The 26324-nt window shown below is 45.3% G+C and overlaps 1 protein-coding gene across 1 annotated transcript; it reads right to left on the bottom strand.

Annotated features, from left to right (window-relative positions):
• Positions 1-71: 71 nt before the first annotated feature.
• si:dkey-65j6.2 (uncharacterized) lies at positions 72-26324 on the bottom strand. The gene is made up of 25 exons (XM_056598599.1): positions 26147-26324; positions 18844-19041; positions 16168-18544; positions 15862-16059; positions 15574-15694; positions 15098-15191; positions 14766-14855; positions 14487-14603; positions 14005-14103; positions 13544-13695; positions 12714-12852; positions 12298-12420; positions 11809-12006; positions 10722-11389; positions 9719-10240; positions 8058-8307; positions 7396-7485; positions 6788-7084; positions 6494-6664; positions 5888-6065; positions 5212-5328; positions 4295-4582; positions 3852-4093; positions 2339-2398; positions 72-2151 (listed from the first exon to the last, which is right to left on the bottom strand). The coding sequence occupies exons 1-24, from the start codon at positions 26147-26149 to the stop codon at positions 2360-2362; spliced, it is 6771 nt and encodes a 2256-aa protein (XP_056454574.1). The 5' UTR covers positions 26150-26324; the 3' UTR covers positions 72-2151; positions 2339-2359.

Here is a 26324-nt window from a genome sequence, read left to right as displayed (position 1 = left end):
ATTATGAAACTAAACACTTTGCATACAATGAGTAACAGATACACACACACAAAGAAAATGTATATCTCATATTTATTTTATTTCACATTTCAAAGTCCAGAAATGTTCCAATTCCAATGATGCTTTCATTGAAAAGAAAGGGTCAGACATTTAATATGGAAAGATGTCCTCTTCCTTTAAATCTTTATATCTATAGATATAAATAACATTTAAATGTCTTCGTTTGAACTAAATAACAACATTGAAACATTACAGACACACTTCCTTTCTTGTTTATTTGTTTGAATAATGTAATCTGTCAAAAACAGAAATGGGGTTTGGATCGTGTGAAAACCCTAGTTAAAACTATTTCAGAATACAACAAATAATACAGAATGCCACACATGCCAACAACGCCTGATAATAAACAAGTGTATACTGATTAAAAAATGTTTTTGTGAATTAACTATATTGGGACTAAAATACATAGATCCAGGCAATGCCATTGCGCAATTCCACTTTCACTGTCTACGTACTATTGTGTCGTTCCCCTTAATGTGGCTCTCTGAGGAACAATTAGGGGTCATATCTGTATGCTAACGTGACCATCTGGTATCACATCCTCATGCAAAAGTGTACAAAGGTGGTCCGTCTGTGTTCAATAAAGAAACAAAATAATAATGATGATAATAATTATGATTATACAAAGAAATAACAATGAAATACAATTATTGTTTTTGCATAATTTGATTTAAATCACTCTGTAAAGCACATATCAGTGCATTACCTGTAGTGGTTGTATAAATAAAATATGACTCTCAAACAAAAGCCCCAAAAAAGCAAGCAAACTGACGTTTATAAAAATTAAGTTGGTATTCAGGAAGGAAGGAGCAATGTGATATTAGTGGTTTTAAATATGAACGGACATGCCATGATGAACATCAGACACGGCATTGTTACAAAGAGTAATATAAAACCTTCTTTGTAAAATAACAACTGTTACAAACACAATACAAATATGAAAGTATGAAAAAGAAATATCATTGGTTTTAAGATGAGGAGAAATGCTGGTAAATGATCCAGTTTGGAACCATCTTTGGACCCATAAAATAAGTGGTTTTTGACCCAAATGTTTTTTTGTTAGTGGTCACCAAACTCAGTCGCTAGAAGGCATTGGCACACAATATAGCTGTATATAAGCTGACCATTTATGACTTTATATTGAGGTAATGAGTGGTATTACCAACCACCCAGGTATTTAAATGTTGTCTATTTATAAAATTGTTGATGTATTAAAGTTCTTGTATTAGCCTTTAAAGACGTATTGTATTTATCTTGGATTCTAAACAATACAAAAAATAGCAGAGAAAACCACCAAATTTGAGGTTTCATAAAAAGTATATATTAAGAACTATTTAAATTTAAATAAATAATCTTCTTTGTTCCCTTTATCTCAAAAAAGGGTACAGAGCAGAGGATCCAACAAAATCCAAGCAAACTTTACAGAAAAATGCAATCGAACACCAATACATTTGCTGAATTTACCTACATAAGGTTGCCATTTGATCAGGCAGGTGAAATTATCTCTGATAATAACACGCACACAATGTTGCAAACGTGAAATACAGTATACTGCGTGGTACAAAGATCCAACACATAAGCTGTACTCTGACAAAGATGTTGTTTGTAAAACATTCACAATCCAACAGTAGAACCGAATGCTGTAAATTCTGCATCCCCAACTGTCAAAGACCCCCATGGTCCATCAAACCAGCCGTTCCACAAAACCGTTTCAAGAGAAAAACTGTACATGCCATGACATCGGGACATGATGAGATTGAAAAAGTAAGAGGAACTGTGTCTGAGCGCCAGAGAGCAACATGGCTCCCATACACCATCATATGGCCTGTTGTCCTGTCAGGATGCAGTCTGATGTCCTCGCTCCCCTCAACCACAAAGTTCCCATCGTTGTAGGAACTCGCTTCATGTAATGGATGAGCTAAGAGCAAATAGTCCAATATCGCTGGGAGGATTTGTGAAATGGAAAACAAATATCAGCAGACATTTGCTGGAATAATAATATAAAATGAGTGGCAGTTGATGGGAAATAAATGACCTCTTTAAATTGCTCGATTCAGCACACTCAGGGTCAGGTCTGGTTGGAGACAGGACCTAAAATCCGAAAGAAATGCATAGACACAAAATACTTATTGTAGAAACAATCATTAACCTCAACATTATTGATCATACACAGTGCTAAGCTGTTTGAACACATCAAAATCGTTCCTGTCTGGTCGCTCATTATAACTTGCATGTTAACAAATGATTTCAGGAAAGATCATTGAGCATAACATCTTACCTTGAGAGGGTCATCAAGAGCTTAAACCTCTGTTGATTTCCCAATGAAGATCTCACTACCCTGGTGTGAAGAAGAGCATACGTCAGCATCACATATTTGGTCCTTGGTATGTCACATTACATAAGAGCTATTATAAAGAGAGCTATGGCACTCCTAACGTGTCAGGAACAAGGATGCAGTACCATGCTTGAGCACTGGGGGCAGAGTGCTAAACAGTGTAAGAATGCTTGGGGGTGAATGGGGCAAATGCTATAAAATGAGAATCTGTATTTCAGCTGTGCATGGGCATCATTCTGCTTCTAAGCAAATAATGCAATTCACAGGTTATTTTGAATACACCATCGGGAACCAGACGAATCGTGTTTCATTCGCTCTGAAGAGAGCAATACGTCTTATTTATCGTTGCTTGGTTTGGTTTACAGGTCTGGTAAACCAAACCAAGTTTATCGGATTGGTTACAGGTTACAGGTCTATCAAATTGTGTTCTGATTTATTTTAGTCTAACCATGTTGATAACTGCCCTTATCAGTCTGGAAAACGGGTTCCAGACTGATAAGCATTTGCAAACTGGTCTGGCGATGTCTGGCACGAGACTAGGCATGGCCGTAGCCAGCAATGAGATCACTGAGGTCCGGGCCTGACCTTGGTGATAATTGAACTGTCGCTTAGTCAGGCCCCTGTCTTTACCATGACGAAAACGGAAAAACAAACCAGACTAGATAACAAAAACATCTGAAAATTGACAGCTGACAGTATATCAAAGCAGGTTTTGGAGAAGTTTTGGGCAAAAAATGGTTTTATTTCTTCCAGAGGCAATCGAAAGGGACTACCTTATGCTACGTAGGGGTGTAATCAAAACTTTAAATAAATACAGAAGGTTACAAGCATAAATTCAGTTGGTATTCAGGCCTGCCACACAGTCTGATCCACATTACACACTTTTTCTTGTCCCGTTGGGCTTGGGAAAAGGGATGAAATATAACCCATTCTGCAGCCTCTCGTGATAACGACTGTCCACCGTGTTACATGATGTACCCCAAGCACATTGATAATTTTTTTTTACTCTTTTATAAATCCAACATTCAATTGTTTTTATGCCTCCTCCCTGTTGTTTTCAATGGAGTTGTCCAGCTGATGTCCGAGTATAGTTGAGGCTGGAATGTCATTGGCTCATCTGGGTTCTATGGGCGGAGATTAGTGACAGGCCAATTCTGTACCTCACTAATTTCCCTGGGCTACGGCCCTGGGCATGCAGCCATACCCTCATGAATATGCATGAAGAAATACAAATCCTGAAAGTGATGCCTTTTATTTATTTTTTGAAAAATGCCTTTTTCATCAAAAGAGTTCAAGATTGAATAAAATAATGCATATGTGTCTTGCTATCCGCCCCTGGTGGTCACTTCCCATATTCAGCCCCTTCTTATAAGAACATCTTTGATAACATGGACCAATCTGACCTGATTTAATAAAGTGATTGGTCCAGACCCACGTTTCTACAATGTTACGTTACCTGAGAGGTGGCCAGGGCTGAGGATTGGAGGAGACTCATTGCTTTTCGTCTGATCATTGCCGGTGAGCCATTGATGCGGAGGCTGGGCTTCCGACTGAGCGGTGGGCGGGCCTTGGTGCTGTTGTATGCAAATACAGAGGAGGAGGAGGAGTCCACTACCTCTCCACCAATGGCAGACAGGCAGCTGTGCTCTGAGCTGCTGAATGGGCTGATGCAGTCTCCCGAGGACTCTGTGCTGTCCACTGGTAAAAATATAACAATAACAGAAATGGATCACAAAACATGAATGAAAGCAATGCATTTTTCACAATGCTTCAATGCAGGTTTTGGTCTAAACTGTTTCTCACACGTGAATAATTGTATTCATTAATTGCATACATTACAGAATGATAATCTTACATATTATATAAATATATATCTACTTAAGAAACAAGTCAACATACGTAGAAATAGACGCCCAATCTTCCTCTTCTCACAGTCTTGATGAAGGTGATGCTGACGGAGATGAAGATTGTTCAGCTCATTTTCCGCCAGTGCTTCGGAGGAGGAGCACACGGTGTGACGGCCTTCCGCCCCCTGTGATTGGCTTCCCTGGTAGCCAATGGGAGGCAGCGAGCCCCGTCCGGAGGAGGAGGACGATTGGCTGATGGTGGTGGAGGCGGTGCTGCCGGAGCCGATGGAGTTTGGCCGTGGGTATTCTAAACCCCTGTGTGAACAATACGCCACAGGGACTGACAACACACATAGATAAGACGTCATCAATATCACACGGCAACGCCAGGCCTTCAGGTACCTGAACCCAACCTAACTGGAGCTCGGCTCGGCTAAGATCTGGTAAATACTATTTTGAGAAGGATTTATGACATTTTTGTAAGCAGTCCGAGCAGTCATTCCAAACATAGAATTGTTGGCTTATTGTATTTGTGTTGTTATATCAGAACACACTGTTGCCCATAGGACGAGAGATTCCAGGATTTATCAATCAAAGATTTCTGATTCTGATTGAAGGTAATATCGTGGTTTGGCACTACAAATGTCTGTATGCATGGATGGACTTTCTATCTAGTTTTCTTAAAAATGTGGTTTCATTTTGACCTCACACCCAGGGCCGCCGGACTGGGGGTGTAAGGCAGAGGGGGGCCCGTGGGAATGTAATGCATAAAATATATATATATATTTTTTGATTCTTCTACCACCCCCTAGTGGCAGGAGCCCCTGCCACTAGGGGGCACACCACCACACCGTCCTGCCCCTCTACCCTGATACACCTTGCAGGGCAAACGCTCCTCACTCAGCCACTGAGACCTGGTGTGTTACAGTGTACATAGCGTGTTGTTCGGTGGGGTGTTCGAGTGCTTACTCCTCCCAGACAGAGTGCCGGGCACGGCCCTGTCACAGATAGCAGCCTCGCTGGGGTGGATGTCCATGAAGGGTCTCCTCCCCATCCCCATGAACACCCTCTCCTGCATCCTCAGCTCTGGGACACACATGTCAAACGTTTAGGTTCATGTTCATTCATAAGTCATTCTTCAACATCAATAGCACAATAAACACAGCGACTCCCATTGAAAACACAATAGTTTGTGTTTTTGATGTGAGCTGCCTTAATTTCCACTCGGGATAGAATCAATTATAACATAATCAATCTATCAATCTATCTTAAACAAGAACACACACACACCCACAAGCACAAATGCACACACATGCAGTCACGAACCGTCACACACCTCTGCTCCATTGTCATTCATAAGTCATTCTTTACCATCAATAGCAAAATAAATAGCAACTCCCATCGAAAACACAATAGTTTGTGTTATTGATGGGAGCTGTCATAACACCTTAATTCCCCCTTAGGATAGAATAAATGATAACAAAATCAATCAATCAATCAATCAATCAATCAATCAATCTATCTATCTATCTATCTATCTATCTATCTATCTATCTATCTATCTATCTACAAAAAAAAAACACAACAACCCACACACACACACACACGCGCACAAACGCACACACACGTACACACCAACACACACCTCTGCTGTGCGTGGCCTGCTCCCAGAGGATGCGCTCCAGGTCGGAGGTCCAGGCGCGCTTCACCTCCAGGCTGAGGGACCTCAGGGTGTATGTGTCCTCCCTCTTCCTGCGGCGGATCCACAGCTCAAAGCACAGCGCGTTGTGCCCCGAGGTCTGGGTCATCCCGATGTCACACGTCTGTCCGGGAAGGGCAGGCGGTGACCAGAGAGGAGAGGGGTGGAGAAGAGGGATAAGAAGAGGATAGGGCCATTCAGTTGTCTCGTCCAGTGGTTCCCAAATTGGGTGTCCCGAGCCGTAATGGGGTCGGAGTTAGGGACAGAGTGGATATTGGGATGGCCACAAAAAACATTATTTGATAAAGAAAGCTTAATATATACATGTCTACATGTCTTGTCTGTTTCCTTTGTATTTCATTAGAATGTATGTACCATGTACTTATACACTGTATTGAGGTTCAACATACAGTACAAAGAGAAACGTTAATTATCTCACTTTTTTTAAATTGTAATGATCACAGCCTAAAAAAACATCCACTATATGAATTTGGACTCAACTGTCTTAACATTGTAGGCCTACATAAGGGTGTTGTGGTTCATTTGACAGACCTTGAAGGACTGCTTGTAGACATAGACGTCATTGCCAACGTCGTTTCTCTTGGTCTTGCTGAAGAGGATGAGGTGTTCGAAGAGGAAAATGCGGCGGATGCATTTCTTCTTCCGGAAGAAAACGGTGAACTCATCCTGGCGAATGAGCTGGCCCTGTTCTTTCAGATTCACCTGATGGGAAGAGGCGGGAAAGCATGAGAGAGAGAGAGAGAGAGAAGAGAGGGTTTTTGGGAAACTCTCACAAAACCTGCGTGTAATTCACTTGTCACACTGTCTACCATTATTAAATCTTACATCACAGTCCTGGATGGCATCCATGGTCAGGAGGTCGTTGCCATGGCGCATCTGGAACTTCACCAGATCAGCGGCGCCTCGGATCTCTAACCTTTCCCGCTCTCTGTCGCCGCCACTCGCATCGGGAACACGTGAGCCAGCGCTCCCTGCTGGTCCGAGCTGGTACTGCGGGTCGTGGGGCGATGGGGCCAGGGCCAGCATGTCCTGCAGCAGGAGGCTGTACTTGCTGATCCTCTGGATGGGTCTCAGCAGGTAGGAGGAGAGGTCCATCATGTCCCCCAACTCCTGCTGCTTCCTCTGTGGAGCACATGTGAAACATGACGTATGTTAGCGCCCTCTAGTGATAGTTTTAAGATCTTGTGTATGTGTTTCATGTCTTTATCATCTAAGGTAATTTACTCTGGGTAACCCCAAAACAATTGTTGGGTGTTGATATTGAGGCATCTGTTTGATTATATAAGGCCCAAAGGAAAATCAATAAACACATCAGTATAACAAGATCACTTAAAGTGCATGCACTTTTCATTCAATAATGACGAGCAGTATTTGGACAGGAATTCAATGAACAGAAAGAAAGGAAAAAGAACAGAACGTGAGTTGGATCCCACCTTGAAGATGTCATGGCGGCGATGTAGGATTAAGGCATCTGACTTGGGCTTGTTCTTGCTGTAGAGCGCATACAGGCCAAAACTCTCACACTGTGGTAGAAAGAAAAACGAAGATGGTTTCTACATGAGTACATGAGCCACCTGACCTGTTGATTGGCCACTACTATGATAACCATGTAGCCCCCCCCCCCCCCTTAGTCCATTTCCCGAAAAAAAATACTCCAGAACCAATAGCTACAGGGTGGAGCTTTAGTGCGAGAGAAAGAGCCAGAGAATTTATACGGCAGTAGCTTAGGTGGTAAAGCGGGGTTGACTGGTAACGGAAAGGTTGCTAGTTCGATCCCCGGCTCCTTCTAACTGAGTGTCGAGGTGTCCCTGAGCAAGACACCTCACCTTAACTGCTCCTGACGAGCTGGCTGCCGCCTTGCATGGTTTGACTCCTCCATTGGAGTGTGAATGAGTTAATGAATGGTTATAAGTCGTTTTGGATAAAATTGTTAGCAAAATCCCCTCAATGTAAATGTAATACAGTGTTAGCAAGTATTAACAGAGCATGAACATGCTCTGTTAATACTTGCTGTGTTTTCGAAAGCACGTAGACACTGGACAATCTTCATCACAACACCAACACCACCACCACCTCCACCCCCCCAGATGCTCACGTGTCTCAGGAAGCAGCGAGCCATCAGCGCCGGCTCCCTGTGGCTGTCCTCCAGCTCCGGGAGGAAGTAGTGGGCGTGGAAGTCGTACAGCTTCTCCAGGTTCCCGAAGATCACGCCCCGCTTGCCCCGCAGGTCCTGGGGGATGTCGGGCCTCTCCAGCAGGGGGTGGTAGTGGGTGAGGATGTAGCCCAGCGAGCGCACGTACTCCCGCTCCGTGTGCACCAGCTCCTCCATGACTCGCTGCAGCCGCCTGGCGGCCCAGGGTGGGGAAGACACGTCAGTCAGTACGGTGATCCAAACATGGAGGTTAAAGGGGTTTGGATGGCAGTATGAGTTTCAATGGGTTTAAAGGTTGAATGAATGTGGAAAGAAATGTTTGTTTATGGTTTTAAGTGACATATGTGAGGCATCTAGAGCCGCTATTAAGAAAAAATTATATATGATTCATGTAGGAATATATAGTGGTGATCTCGAAGATTTTAAAGGTGAAATATTTAACCACCAGGTGTGAGTGTGATTAGCCGTGATTAACGTTTGCTACAGTCCACTGGGAAGGCTGGTAGACTGATCTATCCAGCGCACATCTAAGTGGACATGCCCACTTGCTAAGTCACTAGAGGCAGATTTTCAAAACAGCTGGTCATGGCTGATCACATTGACCACGGGTGGTATAATACAGGCCCTTTAAGGAGGTTTGGATGGCTGTATATGGTGTCGGGTTTCAATGGGTTTAAGGGTAGAATGAATTTTGAAATAAACAGGTTTTTAAAATGTTTTTAGGGGACATTTGTGATTTAGAGCCGCTATTCAAGAATCTAGTGACATCACAAGTGAGTGTGTCCACCTAAATGAATGACGGATAGATGAGCAACGTTTGCTACAGTCCACTGTAGGCTGGTAGACGGATCTATCCAGCATACATCTAGGTGGATACGGCCACTTTTGATGTCACTCGAGGCAGATTTTCAAAACATTCTGTAATGGCTAATCACACTCACAACTGGTGGTAAAATATTGAACCTTTAAGGAGGTTTGAATGGCTGTATATGGTGATGAGTTTCAACGGGTTAAAAGGTTGAATGAATGTTAAAAGAAACGTTTTTATGTTTTTAAGTGACATATGTGAGGCATCAAGAGATCTATTAAGGAAAATAAAAGTAAAATGATTCATGAAGGAACTTAAAGTGGTGATCTCAACGATTTTAAGGTAAATTTAAGTCTGTTGAGTCCCTATCTTTCGCCGAAAGAGATTAGACAATGGAGACACTGATGAAAGCCCTTGCATTTGGAGGATTATGAATGTGACAAACTGGGTTTGTTACATTAAATGAAGGATGAAATAAAAAGATTGTCATCTTCAATATCCCTCATCAGTCTACCATTATGAGATGAAGTACGATAGACTGTAAAATGTAAAAATGAGTATTAAATAAAATAGAATTATACCTGTACTTCATTGTCAGCTAAAAGACAAAGAACAAGGTGCACATGACAGATCATATAATACCAAAATCTTTAAAATACTCATCAGTAAATAAGACAAAAACCTTTATGTGGTCACACACGTCATTGATTACGCTTCTCCATTGATCGACGCTTATGGATGCTTCTCAGCGACATAAAGACAAAGACCCACTCGGGGCCATCGCCGTCAGACTCACAGGGAGTTGCTGGGGCCCTCGCCAGGGCTGGCCGGCCCCTCACACCTCTGGTTGGGCAGGCTGGAGTGCTTGGCCCCGCCGAGGGCCCCGTCGCCGGCCCCAAGGCGGTAGGCCTGCTGGTAGGACTCCTGGGAGCAGAAGCTCCCGTGGCGGGAGATCTGGAACATCTGGGCCTCCTGGAGGATCCGGCCCGAGGGCGTCCCGTGGTGGGAGCAGGACGAGGGGCTCCGCCCCCGCGCCGGCGACGGGGCGTGTGGGGGCGGAGGTGGAGGCGGAGGCGATGGGGGCGGCGGCGTCGGACTTGGCGTCGACGGAGGGGGCGGCGACTCGGCGGGCGGGGGCGGGGGGAAGGAGGCGCAGGACTCCTCGCTCAGCGAGCGTCGCGCCGCCAGGCCTCGCCGTCCCCACGGGAACCACTGGCAGCCCACGGTGTGGGACTGGGAGAGGGCGGCGGCGTCCCTCTCGCTCCTCGCCCTGCTCCCGCTGGTGTCCCGTCTGATCCCGCGCTCCTCCTGCTCCCTCCTGTGGGGAGAGCTCTGGATTAGACTCACAGGTACGGATCATGATGGAGACATTTGACCAATTAATACAAAGAGTACAAAAACAATGAAATGTCAGTGTGGGGGGATGTACGGCGTTTGGCCTGCAGGCGGGGCTAGGGAGTCATGTTTGGAGCACTACGGATCTTCCGGGTTGATTGGGTCTGACTGCTCGCAATCAGACCCAATCAACCCGGAAATCAACCCTGCTGGCCAAATGCCGTACGTCCCCCAACAATCAATGAAAAGTCAGATTTTATACAGTTTTTCGCGTCAATAAATTAATAAATACATGCATACATTCACAACAAAAAGCAATACAACTTGAAAGTAAATACAACACAAAGGAAGTCTAAATAAACCCGATTTTACAGTGAAGAACACAACATGTCATTTACGTATATTAAGCATCGCCTTGCCGGGTCGACACAACAGAGATAACAGTACAACAGTGGAGACCTCACCTGAGTGGTGCGACCGAGACGACCTTCGACCCCTGGTTGGTTCTGTCGAAAGTAGCGTTTTCCGTCTGGAGGTGAGCTTCCACCACGCTGATGCTGCTGCTCCTTCCGAGTATTGGCCGTCTCTTATCCACCTCTACCGTCCCCGAGATGACCCCCTCCCACTGCGGATGGCTTGGTCCCGGCGTGGACTGTAGGAATATATCCTCGCCACCCGGGAGGACGTCAGAATCCAGATCCCTGCAGTCACACAGCAGGGCCGCGTACTGCCGCTGAAGGTAGGCCTCGTCCACCTCCTGCACCCTCTCCTGAAGCTGCTGCCTGGCTTCCTGGCACTTCAGCCAGGCTACGTTCCAGGCCCGCATGCCCCTGGAGGCCCTCAGGGTGCTGGCTTGAGACCGGACTTCCTGGAACTGCTCCAGGCTGAACCGGAGGAAGCGTTCTTGGTATGACTTGAGGATGGCCGAATCGTAGCCCGCAGCGGACCAGTCGTCTTGTGTCGGGTCCGGTGTTGGTGGACCTTGGTCTGGACCGAGGGAGGGGTCTGGCTGGTGGCAGCCGTGGAGCTGGTCTTCTGCCATGGTACTGGTGGTGCTGGTGCTGGCAGGTGGCCCGGCGGACTGGTTGTTCTGGTCCAGGTATTCAATGCACTCTCCGGCCAGGGCTGTGGCCTGATGAGAGAGGAGGAGATGGTCAGGAATTGTTTCTCTGCTGTGGTCCAATAGCCATAGGAACACTTGATCCTACTGCCACAAACTGCTACGAAGCACAATAACGATGACGGCTACAACCTTCAAATGACATGAATCAAACACACCAACAAAGTCAGTCAGTGCTTAGAAATAGATCAAAAACCCAATGATTGATTTTTATAGATTAACTGCCAACTAGGGTTCGCTCTAGTTCTGCAACTACAAAACACTGAACTCGAGACATTCCAGAAATAGTTTTTCTTTTATAGCAAACTAATAGTGACTGATTTTATTTATATTTTGAAGTCTTTACTTTTCCACAGACTCAAAGAAAACTGCTGTGGCACCGACGAGCCTCCTTATAAATACAACAGCGAGCACTGAAAGGCCCCACCGACCTGCTCACAGAAGTCCCACACGCCAACCATGACCTGCAGCTCCCGGCAGCAGACCTCGGCCCTGGCCAGGAAGCTCTCCAGGCCGGCTCGGAAGGTCTGGACCAGGGCGCCGAACACCTGGGCCTCAGGGTAGGACAGCCCGCAGCCCTGGAGCCTCTCTGCCTCCGACACCAGGGCCGCGGCGTGGTGCTTACGGTCCTGCCAGGGTCCAGAGAGCCGTCGCCAGGTTCAGAGAGAGAAAGAGTTTTATTTAGCTCAAAATTATTTCATTCATGATTCGATTCATATCAGAGGAGAGTACAGTACACATTCTATATGATGTTTTACATTGTTAACATGTTATATTTTATTATTCATTATTAATTATTATTTTTTAAATGAATTATTTCCCTTAATAGTACTGTATAGTGTCATTCCCCCTGAACCTATGCCACTAAAGCCATTTATAGCTAGAGAAACAAAAACATCAACAGACAAGAGCAGACTCACATTGGCCTCTAAGAGGAAGGCGGTGAAGCTGTTCAGAGTCTGCTCCACTCCCTCTTTACAGTCCTCCACCCTCTCCGCCTCCAGCAGGTGGTGTTCTCCCTCCACCATGAACCACTCCCTGATCTACAGCAGGCAATGGAGAGAGCAGAACCAAGTGGATTTAGTAATACGGTCACCTATAGGGAAACGATGAATGAAAGCTTGTTCAATTGTTAAAATATATAAATAAATATAATATCTACATATTTCTTAAGAGCATTTGATTTATTGATTGCTGTCTGGTTGTAAAATGAATTTCAAGAAATATGACTTGCAAAATAAATTGCCTTACCTAACTGGAATGCTTTTTATCTAAACAATTTTCCTACCATACCACAACATCTATGAGTCATGACCATGCCGGACATAGACAGTACCTGCTGGAAGTGTGCCTCCAGCTCTCTGAGTTGGAGCAGGTACTCCAGGTGTTCCAGGCACACATTGGACCTCTGCACCAGGACGTGGGCCTGCTCCTCCACACAGTTGTACAGGCTGGTCACCGAGTCCACCGCGTCACTGGGTCAGAAGGAAATGAGGTGACGGTGTGAGGAACTGTGTCGTGCATTATAAGGTTGGTCTGTGACATGCAGCAAAAGTCCAACCTGTACTCATCTATCTGACAGATTCTGCGTTTGATATTTTATAAAATGTGCGAACAAAGTAACAAAGACTTATTGAATTTAATCATATTTTACCAATTTACCTCTTGTTTATTTTTCAAACTAACAATTTTACTGAGTTATTATGTTGTTTTACAACATAATAACTTTTTGATATGTGCCCCCATGTCTTTTTCCCATTTGTGTATATGTGGACTCTATACAGCAAACAAAGTCTACTTTTGGGTACAAAATAAAGTAACTTGAACTTGAACTTGAAAACAGACTTTTGAAAAGGCGCAGCAACATGACTAAAAGGAAAATTCAAGAAGAGATCTTTATCCTCAATCCAATATCTCCTCCGAGACCATAATCATCATCATCATCTGAATCTCTCTGAATTACCCTGAGATTTAGACTGTAAACACAACACACACACACACACACACACACACACACACACACACACACACACACACACACACACACACACACACACACACACACACACACACACACACACACACACACACACACACACACGTGCTGAAGGTCTGAGAACAGAGGACTAGGGAACCATGGAGATGGACACCCACTGAGGAGGTTACCTGAAGTCCTCCCGGTGGGGGTACTTGAGGTCGCTCTCCCTCCTCAGCCGGGCCAGGGTGGAGCCCCCCTCCCTCTGCAGGGCCCCCACCCGGCTGTCCTCCAGCACGTCCCGCATCAGAGTTCTCTGGTCCACGATGCACCGCTGGACATCCTGTCAGAAGAGAACCAGACAATTTATTAAAAACAACAAGCAACAGCATACTTTTGAAGGAAATCCATTCAAATTGCATGTTGCATGCTAGCTGTACAGTGTCGTTTGTTGGGGCATAGTAAATGCTGGGCAGAATAGCTTTTGAACTTTTTGATAGCTTTTCTTTGCTTTTTGAACCTTGAATCTTTCGGCTTCAACACCCTCACCCCTACAGTATCTTACTCAATTGATCAGCATATTAATACAGTAACGCGTGGAAGGCTTTGCTGTCCAGCAGCGCTCGCAGGTTTTAAGAACAAGGTTGCAAACCTGTACAGTGTCCATCTTCTGCTTCTCCTCCAGCTTCCTGATGGCCCTCAGCAGTAGGCTGGAAGACTCGTGGAGATCCAACACAAAGAGGTGGAGTTTCTGGAGTACAGAATTCATGTAGAAACATGAGAAGGTTCAAACGGTGAAGGAGAAGACAGATCCTAGCGGAAGGATTAGCATTAGCATTTACATTAAGCAGCTGTTTTATCAAAAGCGACTTACAATTAGTACATTTGTCTGTACGTCCATAGCACTACCTCAGAAAAAAGAATCTCTCTCACGCGTGTCCAGAGAGTATTTCAAAACTTTTAAGAAAGAAATAACCTGAATAAAGAAGTTAACTTTTTCGTTTGAATAGAATAGTGAAGGCTTACGTCAAGTCTCTTTTGCCTCAAGTAAGGTCAAGAGTCTTTGGCAGTACATTATACAGCCTTCTATGGCGGGAATGACCCTAATGCGGACATAAGGACATGAAGTCGCACCTGGTGTAGCTCCAGCCAATCACGGTGGCTGTAGGGTAGTGTTCCGTCCAGGTAGGTGGTCAGGTGACAAGCCTCCACTGCCTTGAACAGGGTCTTCGTCGCAGTCAGCACATCGCTCTATATATATTTGTTTTCAATTCAACAACGAATATACAAGCACACAACAGATGAACAAGCATAGAGACAACCACAATAGGCAGATGAACCAAAGATAAGGGATGCCTTCCCCCTGTATATTGGCACTCATTGGTACAGTGAGTGTAAAACCAAGGCAATTACCTGTATTCCTGTTTGATATCTCTCCCGCCGAGGATTGCTGTCCTTGTCCACCAGTAACACAACGTTGTTTATCGCATGGCGAATTCCTTCCTGGAAGTAAGTAGAAGACATTTAGATTTCCAACAATCACTGTGATAGTTTAGAAAAGGGTCAAAAGGACACGGACAATACACAACCTCATCGATGATGGGTCTCTGACAGTATCTGACTCATTAAGCCATTATCCTTGAACATGAATGCACCACTTATTGCTGGGGTCAACGAGACGTCAACCAATTAGAAAGGACCTTGCTCTGCTCCAAGGTATGCTCATGCTGTGTTTGTGTCCTGACCTGAAGGTTGGTCATGGCCTTGAAGAACTGAGGGGGTGGCGGGGCCCTGCGAGCATCAATCACCACCACCATTCCCAGTTCTCTGACTTCTCGCCTGGATACAAGCACAATAAAGACAAGACCACACATTGGTACACAATCTTAAATAACGTATCCTATCCTAGTATACTTGTTTTTTATATATTTATATATATATATTTTTGGGTTATTGGGTTTGTATTTTTGGTTTTCCATTTTTTTATGGTAGAATATACATGTAAGAAGACACATAGTAAATGCAAATATTGTTTTTTGTTTATTGCAATCATAAGGACATTATAGGATGTGAATTATTGCATTTCTTCACTTTGTCTGTTTTAGTTTATGAATGAGTGATAGACTCCTTCCATCATTCATTAATTATTCTTCGGAAAAATAGTAACCTATCCTAAACGTTAACAAACAGCATGAGTTCTGGACAGGTTGTGGTGGTGTACCTTATAACTGTGTGGAAGTAGAGCAGCATCTGGCAGAGTTCTTTGACCGTTCCAGGTGATCTCCATCCAGGGTGGTCTCCATAGACCTCCACCACCGCTCTGCCTGCACGATCTCTGCCTCCTGAAACGGTGTTGGTGTGAAGATTGGAGATTGTTTGCTGATGACAACATAATTTTGATAATAGATAATCAATCTATCATATTGTGGAATAACTTTGATGCTTGGCTTTACAAAGTGTTTCAGTCCCAGTTCCCATTGTGTGAACTGGGACTGTTCAAGTTCTCTACCTGTGAGACACGCTAGCCCCTGGTAGAGAGGGTGTATGGCTGTCTTAGGGGGTGGCAGGGGCAGGTGATCCGGTCTGGGTCGGGCCGAGCAAGGCGGGGGGATCGTCTTGACGTCTGCTGCACAAGAAAGCTTCGACTGGGTCCCACTCTGGGTAGCCCCCGGTAGTGGGACTGAGGGTTGGGCAGGTGGTGCAGCTCCTAAACAATGAGTTTGAATTTGCAAAAAAGGTTTAAGAGAGAGACTACAATGAAACAGAACAGCAAACAGCCATAATAAAACGCTGCCAAGAGATGAACAATGCCAACCTGTCGTGACTATCCTTCGTCTGTTGATCTTGGGTGAAACCAGCCCGAAGGCGGTGGCGTTTTTGCACTTCACCACATGCAGCCTGGGAACCTCAGCGCAGGACGCAGTGCTCTCTCTCCTTCTGACGTTCTGGCCTTGCACAATCACCAGTTCGCACTTCTCCGAGGTGTCCACCACCGCGGTGGAGAGCGAGGAACATCTTCCATCTGGCTCGACCGGCTCCTGCTGGTTTGTCGGGATGCCAGGACACTTAGATACTCCCAGAGGTATCCTGCTGGTGTCTGGTCTTCTTTGCATTACTCCATGCGGTTGACTGATATTGACATTGTTGACTAAACCATCACTTGAATTAGGTGGTAATCCATCGGGCTTGGCAGAGTCTCCGTCTCCCCATTTGGGATCACTTGAGCTCGCGGGCCTGGTAGTGTTTATGCTTGGGCCTCTTTCACTATTCGTCCCGTTTGGATCATGTAAAATACCAAAGGATTTAACAGAGTGCGGATCCCTCGGCTCCTTAAATGGCATTGTGTTCCTCTCACAGAAGTCCAGAGGAGGCCCCGAATCAGTCGACTGCTTTTGCGCTTGGTCACGCTTTACGGCAGTTCTGTCCCTGAGATCCACGCAGTTGGCAGCGTTTGTGTGCTCAGGAGGCCACTGTGCGACAGCGTTCATTTCCCCGGACTCCTTACACACAACCTCAGAAACGGGGGCACCCGGTGGGCTTTGCATCGCGGGGTTGAAGCACCTCCTTTGGGTGCTTAACCACGGATCGCCCCTCGCCCCCTCTGGAGGCTGCCTCCCCTCACACTGCGAGCCATCGCCGTCTTCATCCAGCGCACCCAACGCCTCCAGCTTGTCTTTGTCCCTGGCGAAAGCAACCGGGTTCTGTATGGCCGCCTGGTAGGAGTCCCTGTAGCGACACCTCAGCTCCTGTGCTCTGGAGACCTTCCCGCTCTGTCTCCGCCTCATGCAGGGGGTGCACGGCCCCTCGGAAAACTGGACGCTCCGGGCACAGTGGGAGGGGTCTTGGGGGTCCGGGGAGCCATGGGCGTCGGCTTGGGGAAACGCAAGTTGGGAATGGTGAAGGGGTAGGGGTTCGCTCTCTGTGTTGGGTTTAAATGACACTCCCGGGTTCCCAGATCTGGCATGGGGTGGATGGCGGGCAGAACTCGGCGACTGTATGTGCGCCCGAGGGTATATTTCGACCGGCCACTTGGGGGGCGCCAGGGGGCCTGCTTGCACCTGCGCACTGCCGTAGGGTTGCATGTGTGCTTGATTTTGAGGGGCCGGTTGCATGGCTGCTCGTGCCTCTTGTTCTTCTTTTCTAAGTGCCTTGACTTCTCCGAAAAGCATAGCTGCCTGTGCCACGTCAATGTAGTCCCCGTCTGCCCCGCCAACCGCTAACCTCGCGTGGTCGGCTGGTTCGTTTGCTCCTGGTACAATCGTACCCCTGTTTTTTTCCTTTCCCGACTCTACACTAGGGAACACAGCTTTACCTTTATCTCGACTTGTGAATGTATTATTATTGTCCTCCACGATGCTTGTAGTGGTAATACCCGAACTTGTAAGTGCAGCCGGACATGCGCCGTCTTCGGTACATCGGCTGTCCCAGATATTTGAAGACACCCAGCCTACAGGCTTAGGCCCCGTCTCAGTCTTTTTAACCAGCCGGGAGGAAACAGATGCACTGGTGTCGACCAACCGCAGAGACACCGCAATGCCGTGCTTCGCAGGACGTATTCTGGTCTCCACGGAGATGGCCGGCGGCTGCTGTGTGAGGTCCGACGCTGAGGTCTGAGTGATTTCTGCGGGGGGTCTTGGCGTAACTTGCTTGGCAGGAGAGACAGGACGTGGCAGAAAGGGCGGAGAGGTCTTGACAGCAGCAGTAGCAGCAGCAGCGGTGGAGAGATAAGGCACAGGCGCAGAAAGAGAAAGAGCAGTAGGTAAAGAATGTGACGAGTGAGGAACGGAGGCCATTCTACTTCTGACACCCTTTGGCCTGTCCACAAAGTCAGGTACTGCCACGCGTTTCCATGGCAACCTCACCACGCCCTGTTCAGTGGCGAGCAAGCACTGGCTGAGGGGGGTGCCATGGCGACCCTGATTGACCTCCCGCAGCCAATCCGAGGTGAACAGACAGGGGTAGCACGTCTCAGGTACCGGGGTCTCCTCGACCGCCTCCACCCAAACCCCCTCCTCTTCCAGGAGGCTGCACACCACGATGCGGGCCGACTGGTCGGCAAAGGGCGCCACCTGCAGGTAGAAGTCCCCGGGCCGGAGCAGCACGGGGTGGACTGGAGCCAGGTGGATGAGGACGTGGTCAAGCAAACACAGGGGCCATCCCTCGCAGAGGAAGATCACATCCGAGTACTGGGCCTAAAGCAACAGGGAAAGGATTCAATGCTGTTAGAAGATCACCTCTGAATACTGGGCCTAAAGCAACAGGGGAAGGATTCACTCCTGTTAGAAGATCACATCTGAATACTGGGCCTAAAGCAACAGGGAAAGGATGGTTCTCGGCCATGGTTCTTGTCTATGGAGCATAGTAAACCTATAAGCTAATTTACCATATAGGAGTATGCTATGTTTAAGAAGATCCTGATAAAGACAACGAGGACAACTGTCATCAGTGTTCATTTGTGTATGGTTTTGTGCATGGACGGACACTGACTTACACATGCAGCCTGCTGTACACTCTCCAAGATGTGCTTGGCCGGAACCAGGAAGTCGATCAGGCATCGGAGGGCGTCACCTTGGTAACGACCCTCAATGACCTGAAAGAGCTGGCTGAGAACTGTGGGGGCGGTGGCCTCAAAGGGCGGGTAAAGGGCCGACAGAAGGTTCTGGATGGACTTATCCAGAGAGTCTGGGTTCTGAAAGCACAGCAGAACAACAAACAGTCTTTCACATCTCTGATAAAAGACAAACATTCAGCCTTTTATGTGTGGGTGGGTGTTGTTGTTGGGCTTGGAAGACGCGCACTACTTGTCATTTAGGTCAATCACAGTTAAAATGGAAGGATAAGAGGATGTTATTTGAGCTTTTGTTTGACACAGGCTTCTCTCTGGGCCCTCAGGGGCCGGCTGCAGACATCTTTGTGACCATCACTGTGGAAGGTCTAAAGGCCTCTTTATGAACCATGTGCTTGAAACATAATGTTTGGAGAACGATGACACGCTAAAGCTACTTTTTTCCGAACTAGCTGAATGCTTCCTGTGTGCTATGCAAATAAGATTCATGTTAGGTTTTAATGGATGTTCCTTGCAATGGCTTTACTTTATCATCACCAAATAGGGATGGATGAATCTTCCAAACAATGACCCTCTGAAATGACACTCTTATTGAAAAAGCATTCGACAGTCATGGTCAATAGCTTCAAAAGTCCTTTCTTTCAGAGTAGACAGATCTCCAACCTTGAACACCCACTAAAATTGTTCACACAAAACCACTTCCACAAACAAAGATCCAAAGACTACCAACTAACAACCCAACCAACCAACCAACCATCCTACCACCCAACCAACCAACCAACCAAGCAGGCCTCTCATCCATCACACCATTGTCACCGGTAAATCATCCTGGTGACCAGAATGCCAGGAGGCCGCTCTCAAAGTGCTGCTCGCTGGGGCTCTGTGGTTTCACATTCTCCTTGACCTGGACCTTTTGGCCCTCCATCCACTTATAGGCCCTGCTTTATATAGCCTCAAGCAAGTCCCCCCACTGCAGTGAGGGCTAATGTATGTGGTTGAGGCTGTGTCCAGATATGTGGCTGAGGGAGGAGTGGTTGTTAGGGGGTGGAGGGGGGCGCTGGAGGAAGTGTGAATGTAAAGCTGCCACGTGATGCAGCGGCCCCGGGTCGGCTATGGCTTCAAACTGGGGCGGCCCGGTGTACAGTGTTTAGGGGACCAGGAATGGTGTCAATGTAAGAGGGGTGGTGAATGGTGGGGGCAAATGATTGACTGATTCATGGGTCACAAAGATACGATCAGTATGAAATCGGTTTTGTATACATTTCTGTACAAACTACATCTAATAGACTAATAACTGGTTAACATATATATTTAAAATAAAAAGTAGATACAGCAAATCGAATGTTTCCTTACAATATCTTGTGGTCCCGTCGTTTATACCCAAATCCACACATTTAACCACAGTTGAAATGATTTGATAGTTCAGTTATGTTTTAGTGTGATACGAACGGAAAATCTGATTGAATCCCCTCACGTTAACCTTGCTGAACATACCATATGTACTTTTACACCCATGGTACATGGAAAAGACTTTTGGTTCTAAGTCACTGGATATTAACTGAAACGTAAATCTCATGCATAACATCGTGAAGAACAGTTTCAAAAAGCAATCCCCGTAAGAGAATGAATTTGAGAAAAAGATCCACATTCTCCTAAGGCCACATGTTCTATTTACGTTTGTTCTCTTTGGATCTGGTCGTATTCAACCTCCAGGATAACGGGAGAAGAGAAGACAGAAGATATGCAGAGTGGAATAACAAGAGAAGATGGAACAGACTGTGATTAATAGGCATTCCCTGCAAACGTTGGCTCTCTACCAATCCATCTAGCGCTGTCTGTTTTCTCTCCAAGTGTCCACACCTGTCATGAGAAATAACACAGACAACCTGCTCAGGGGAAGCGACAGTGCGTTGGGGATTATGTCTATCTATTTTCCATATCGCGCTAAGAACTTGGTCCCGCGGTTTCCCCGCCTGCCACAAGCCCTCAATCATATTTGTATTTTCTTTTGGATCACTTGACGTTATCGTCGACTCATCAGAGCTAACGAAGCAGTGAACCGGCAGCCACCAGGGAACAAGGCACTGCCGTCTGACTCACATCCTTCCGGTCAGATCTCAGTTTGCATAGCTAACATGTACGGCATAGCAACAGCCTTAGAATGAGGGAGGGGATCAAGATGGCAGCCGGAGAAGGAGAAGAGAAATTATGTTGATGACGAGGGTTTCGCTGCTCTATTTGTAAGATAGAAAGAGCGGAAAAAATGTTAGAGAGAAAGATGAAAGAAAGAAAAAATAGAAAGAGGAGTTTTAATATGAGCAGTTGTATACCTTTCTGACCCCCGTTACTTCTATGTTAGGCTACAGTGAGCTCCGTTTTCAGTTTTGGCTCTGTGGTGTCCGACTAAAGGGGTAATACTAGCCAGGAAAATGTCAAGTATTTAAATGATGGCTGAGTGTGGTAGCCTCTGGTGTTTATTGCATGAATATATATATATAAATACAAAACATACAAAAATAATAAAAATCCATGAATAGCAAAAATATCATATCATATCATGTAGCATTCTCAAATCTGGCCATTTAACTCTGCTGTGCAAAGCCAACCAAGAGCAATTCTTAAACTTCTGAACTACTTGAGCAATAATTGCCCACACAAGCTTGCATGTAAGCTAGTTTAATAACTGGCCATTCATGGACCGGATGAGTGTGAGTATTTTATTACATAGAAAAATATAAAGAAATAACAAAATTACAGCTGGAACCAATGATCACAAAGAATACGATTTTTGAGACACCCGATGAAATGCGGATGTTTAAAAATGGGGTTGCCAAATTCTGAAAGACTGTCAGTTCATGTTTGTGTTTTATCGGATGTTTATCTGTGCGCAGCACAGTGCGTAGTACATGTATGGGTGCTCTCTCTCTCTCTCGTGGCTTTGTATACCCAAACTAGCGTTCAGTTTCCCTAGGATCTATATAAATATTCGCCCTTCCGACCATGAGCCTGTTGCTGTAGATAGGATGTCCCAGGAGAAGAACGGAAACAAGACAGCCAAAAGAAAAAAGAGGACTCTGTCTCCCTCCAATACCATTAGAACCCAGAAATAGACGCTGCACATTCCAGATCTCAATCTCACAGGCCTGACGGCCGAGGGAGAAATTAAGATTAAAAAACACAACACAATAAATACTTGGAGCAATGGTAATTTATGATATAGCATTTCTGAAAAACTGACCAACAGAACGTCTTATGGCAAATTCATTCTTGACTTTATTTTGGAATATTAATCTGGTGATATCCATATAACTTGTTGCAAATTGTGTTCAAAGTATCCAGAAAGCGCCTACTTTTTGTACATTATATATTTCTAAAACAGTGTGTGCCAAAGTGATACATTGTGTGATAACTGAGAAGGAAATGATTTTGCAAAGCATCAAAGTGTGGATAAAATGAACAATCTCATTATAACATAACAAAAACATTTCTGTTTATGGGCATTATAGCCTCAACTTGAGATGTTTGAGAAGTTAACTTGATTAAAGTCAATGCCTAGTGTTGAACTAAACAGAATGAAATTTAATATCCTCAAAAATGAACTGGAGATCAATTCTATTCCAAAAAATATCAATGAGCTTTATGCTATATTTCATAGGAATCCATGATAGACTAAATGTATGAGTTTGTGGCATGAAGGAAGCTCTAGCCAGCTGATGTAACTGTGGATTATTAGTCAGCAAGGCTTCTAAAAATGTGTTGTCGCACCCGGTGGATTTTACACTGCAATCTTGGCCCGGTTTGCTTCTGTTCAGTGAGGTTAAGGCTACACTCTAACATAAATATGATACCACATCTGAGTGATGTCACCTCTATAAGTTGTCTACGATGACTAACACTGTTAGCCACTGAGGCATAGCAAGCTCAAATGTTTACAGAGTCTTTAGTGAATATTCCTTCTTACATAAGGCATAGCTAGTGAATGATTAGCCAAGAAAGCTACAGGAGTTGTGCTATGCTATGCTAAGGCATATTATTAGATTAGTGCTACGAAACCAAAATAGTCAATGTGGGTGTGTGTCTTCACATCGTCACGTCGGGGTAGAATCTCTGTTAATGGACATTGTATGCCCACACTGTTTCATTCACAAATTACTGGAAGAGTTGGGATTTTCCGGCAGATTCTCCGGCAGTGACTGACAAGATGCTATGTTCACGCAAACCTAATTACTAAGATGTTAGAGCACAATGCTGCTAGTTGTGAGATGTGTCTGCTAACCTATGAATATAAATAGGTGATTGGCACCCCTCATCAACATTGGTCATTATGACTCATAAAAAGGAAGGCTTCTTCTAGAAGTTTGTCTGAATTTGGTATTGTTTTTCGGTGGGGGTTTGTTTAATCTTTTGGTTCTTCAAAACAACCCTTTGTAATAAACCCAATTCAAGTTAATTTGATGGTCATCATAGTATAAATCACAAAAGTTCAAAAGTATAATTAAAAATTCTAATAATTTAGGTTATATGAAAATACATAATACATGGAGAATGCCTCAACCAGTATTCAATATGATACACTTTTTCACCTGGACCCTGTTATTCACAGCACAGCCATGCCACAGACACCAAGACATGAAACGGTGCCAAATCAAACTCCAAACACTATCTCCTGGTAACCAGGCCAAGCGTAAGGCAGACGTTCAGGCAGACGGTAGAGTTAAGTATTTAGTTAGCTCAGGGATCAGCAAATGGTGACTGGCTTGTTAGAAAACACTAATCATGATATCCTTGATAAGCAGAGAGCAGGGATCTCAAGACGACTGCAAAGTGGTGAGGAGATTTCCACACCTGTGTTTATGTCGTTTAAAAACGCATCAGGTAGTTAGGATGAGGGAGAAAGGCACTTAAACATGTTGTCTTTCACGGTACGTCACAGGTTTCCTTTTGCGTGTGTGCATGTTCTGTGTGTGTGAGTGGTTGTGTTTTGTGTGGGTGGTTTGTGGGGTGTGTACGCCGGGGTGTGTTATTATATTAAAGTGTGGTTTAGCTTTCACTAGCTTACTCATCTAATCTAGAATTAGCCCACAGCTGCCCCGACTGCGTAACGCACGCTGAGATTTCATAATAAAGGGCCAGAAATCATTACCTAGCTACGGTACTAACAAATAAATACACCGTTCAACAGATCACTGAGCCACACTGCCTGTGGGGAGAAAGTAGGCCCAACATCTGCGATATGAAATACTATAGGAAACTTGAATAAACCTATGCTTTTCAAAACTGTAAGTAGTATTAAACCCTGAGGGTTTAATATAGTCTAATAATTTAGACTACAAAAAAAATGTGTTAAATTAAATGTTGCTACTCTCCTTATAGCTCCTATAGAGTTGGCCTATAGTTTGACTTAGGCCTTGGACTACATTTCAGTTGAAAAAAAGAAAAGAGCATGCATAGTTCTCAGCAGCTTATGTTGGTGCGCGACATCTTCAGTACATGCGGATACACCTTGGATGAACAGAGGACTGCAGTTATACACGTCGTCCGCTGACATCCAGGTGTTCCAGCGAAGCGGCGATGATTTGCTGCTCAGCAAACAGAGCCATTGAGCACTCTGTCCTGTGTTTCCGTTCACGTCCCCCCACAACTGAATCATTGTCTCCCGGACAAGAAGAAGAGCTACTCTGTCTTTAAGCCCTGGTCAACACAGGAAACACGCTCACAAATACTGAGAATCCCTCCCTGGATCAGCAGGAATAGTTCATGTTACGGTGTTAACGGCATGGCAAACACGCGGGCAACCGGGTTGGATGGTGATGAGGATGATGATGATGATGACGCGGTACGTGCACAAACACACACACACATTCATACATTCAAACACAAACACACACACACACACACACACACACACACACACACACACACACACACACACACACACACACACACACACACACACACACACACTGCTGCCAATTCCAACCAAGAGTGACGGTAGGCGGGCATTTTGAAAATTTGACATGAGCCTGAATCCTTGCATAACATCTTCCGAGTTGGTCTCCAACAACATCACCATTATACAGAAAGTAGACACACCCTCTGTAGAGCGGGCAGGTGTTAAACACACACACCACACGCACGCGCACGCGTACACACACATACACACGCAGAAAATAACTACATTCATTCAGGAAATTCTGGCTGACCTAACGCCTAAAGGAAGTGTAATGTTGTTGTTTCCTAACACACAGTAGTGCACACATTAAAAACATATGTTTCCATGACGAGATTATCAAAGAACTCTGACCATCTTATGAGGTGTATCACACAAGGGACTTATTAACTTCTGCTTCAAACTAAGATCATTTCATTCAATGCAAGCATGTACAGTGGCTTGCTATGGAGCATGTACAGATATTTGGTGCGGATACAGTGGAGTGTTTGTGAAATTACGTGGAACGGCCAGCAATATGCAACCTCCAAAACGTTCCCGGACGTCCCGGTAACAGTAATGCTGAGCTGTATGCATACCAACGATCATCCAATAAATATGCGCTATTAATGTTAAGATCCACATAGGAATATGCAGGGGGATCAAGGTGTTGGTGGGGGTCCTGTCATGGCTTACATGAACACACCCCGATTGCAAAATAAACATGTAAACTGACACTGAAAAAGTCAAACAGCGAATTCCGTTGGTAGGTGTGGGGGTTGGTCATTCGAGATGGCATTTCAAATTTCAAGCAGAGGCATGGGCGAAAAAACGCACAACAGATACTTCATTGCACACCCAATCCCCCCATAGATGCCACGGTGTGATGCGAGACCCCTAAGCTAGATGGAATAACCTGACATGGGAGACCCCATGAGGAAGAAGGTGGCTGCATTTCACACTGACTTCCCGGCAGGGCGCAGGGAACTAAATTGACCACTTTGAGGTATTCCGAAACATCGCCACCCCGACACACAGACTCAGTTTCTGAGAACAATACATATCAGCACGAGTGGACGCCACTTCAGTCCAGAGGCCCAGATCACTTTTTTTTTTTTTCACTTTTTGAATCAATATATATATTTGCAATATTAAAATTTCCTGAAAATATAGAGCAAGATTTTGAAAAGGTAATCCACAATTTAAATGAAGCCAAACAAACCACAGCCTGTGTACATAAACAACAACAACAACCAACCAACTGAAAACGTAATCAAACAAATCAAAATCCCACAGTACCATCTTTCTCGCCGCTGGTTTGTCTTGCTTTCCGTGACGAGAGGGGTGCTTCCTGAGGTAATCCAGCTTGAACACATACTTCTGCTACACTGGCTGTTGGTGGAAGACGGCTGGCCCACCGCAAACCAAACCAATCCCTCTCTTTCTCTCTCTCTCTCTCTCCCAGCCAACGGCCTCT

Source organism: Gadus chalcogrammus, chromosome 1 (genome assembly GCF_026213295.1).
Source record: "Gadus chalcogrammus isolate NIFS_2021 chromosome 1, NIFS_Gcha_1.0, whole genome shotgun sequence".
Taxonomy (NCBI): Eukaryota; Metazoa; Chordata; class Actinopteri; order Gadiformes; family Gadidae; genus Gadus; species Gadus chalcogrammus.
Note: the sequence above shows the minus strand (reverse complement) of the source record. Positions and strands in the feature narration are given on the sequence as shown.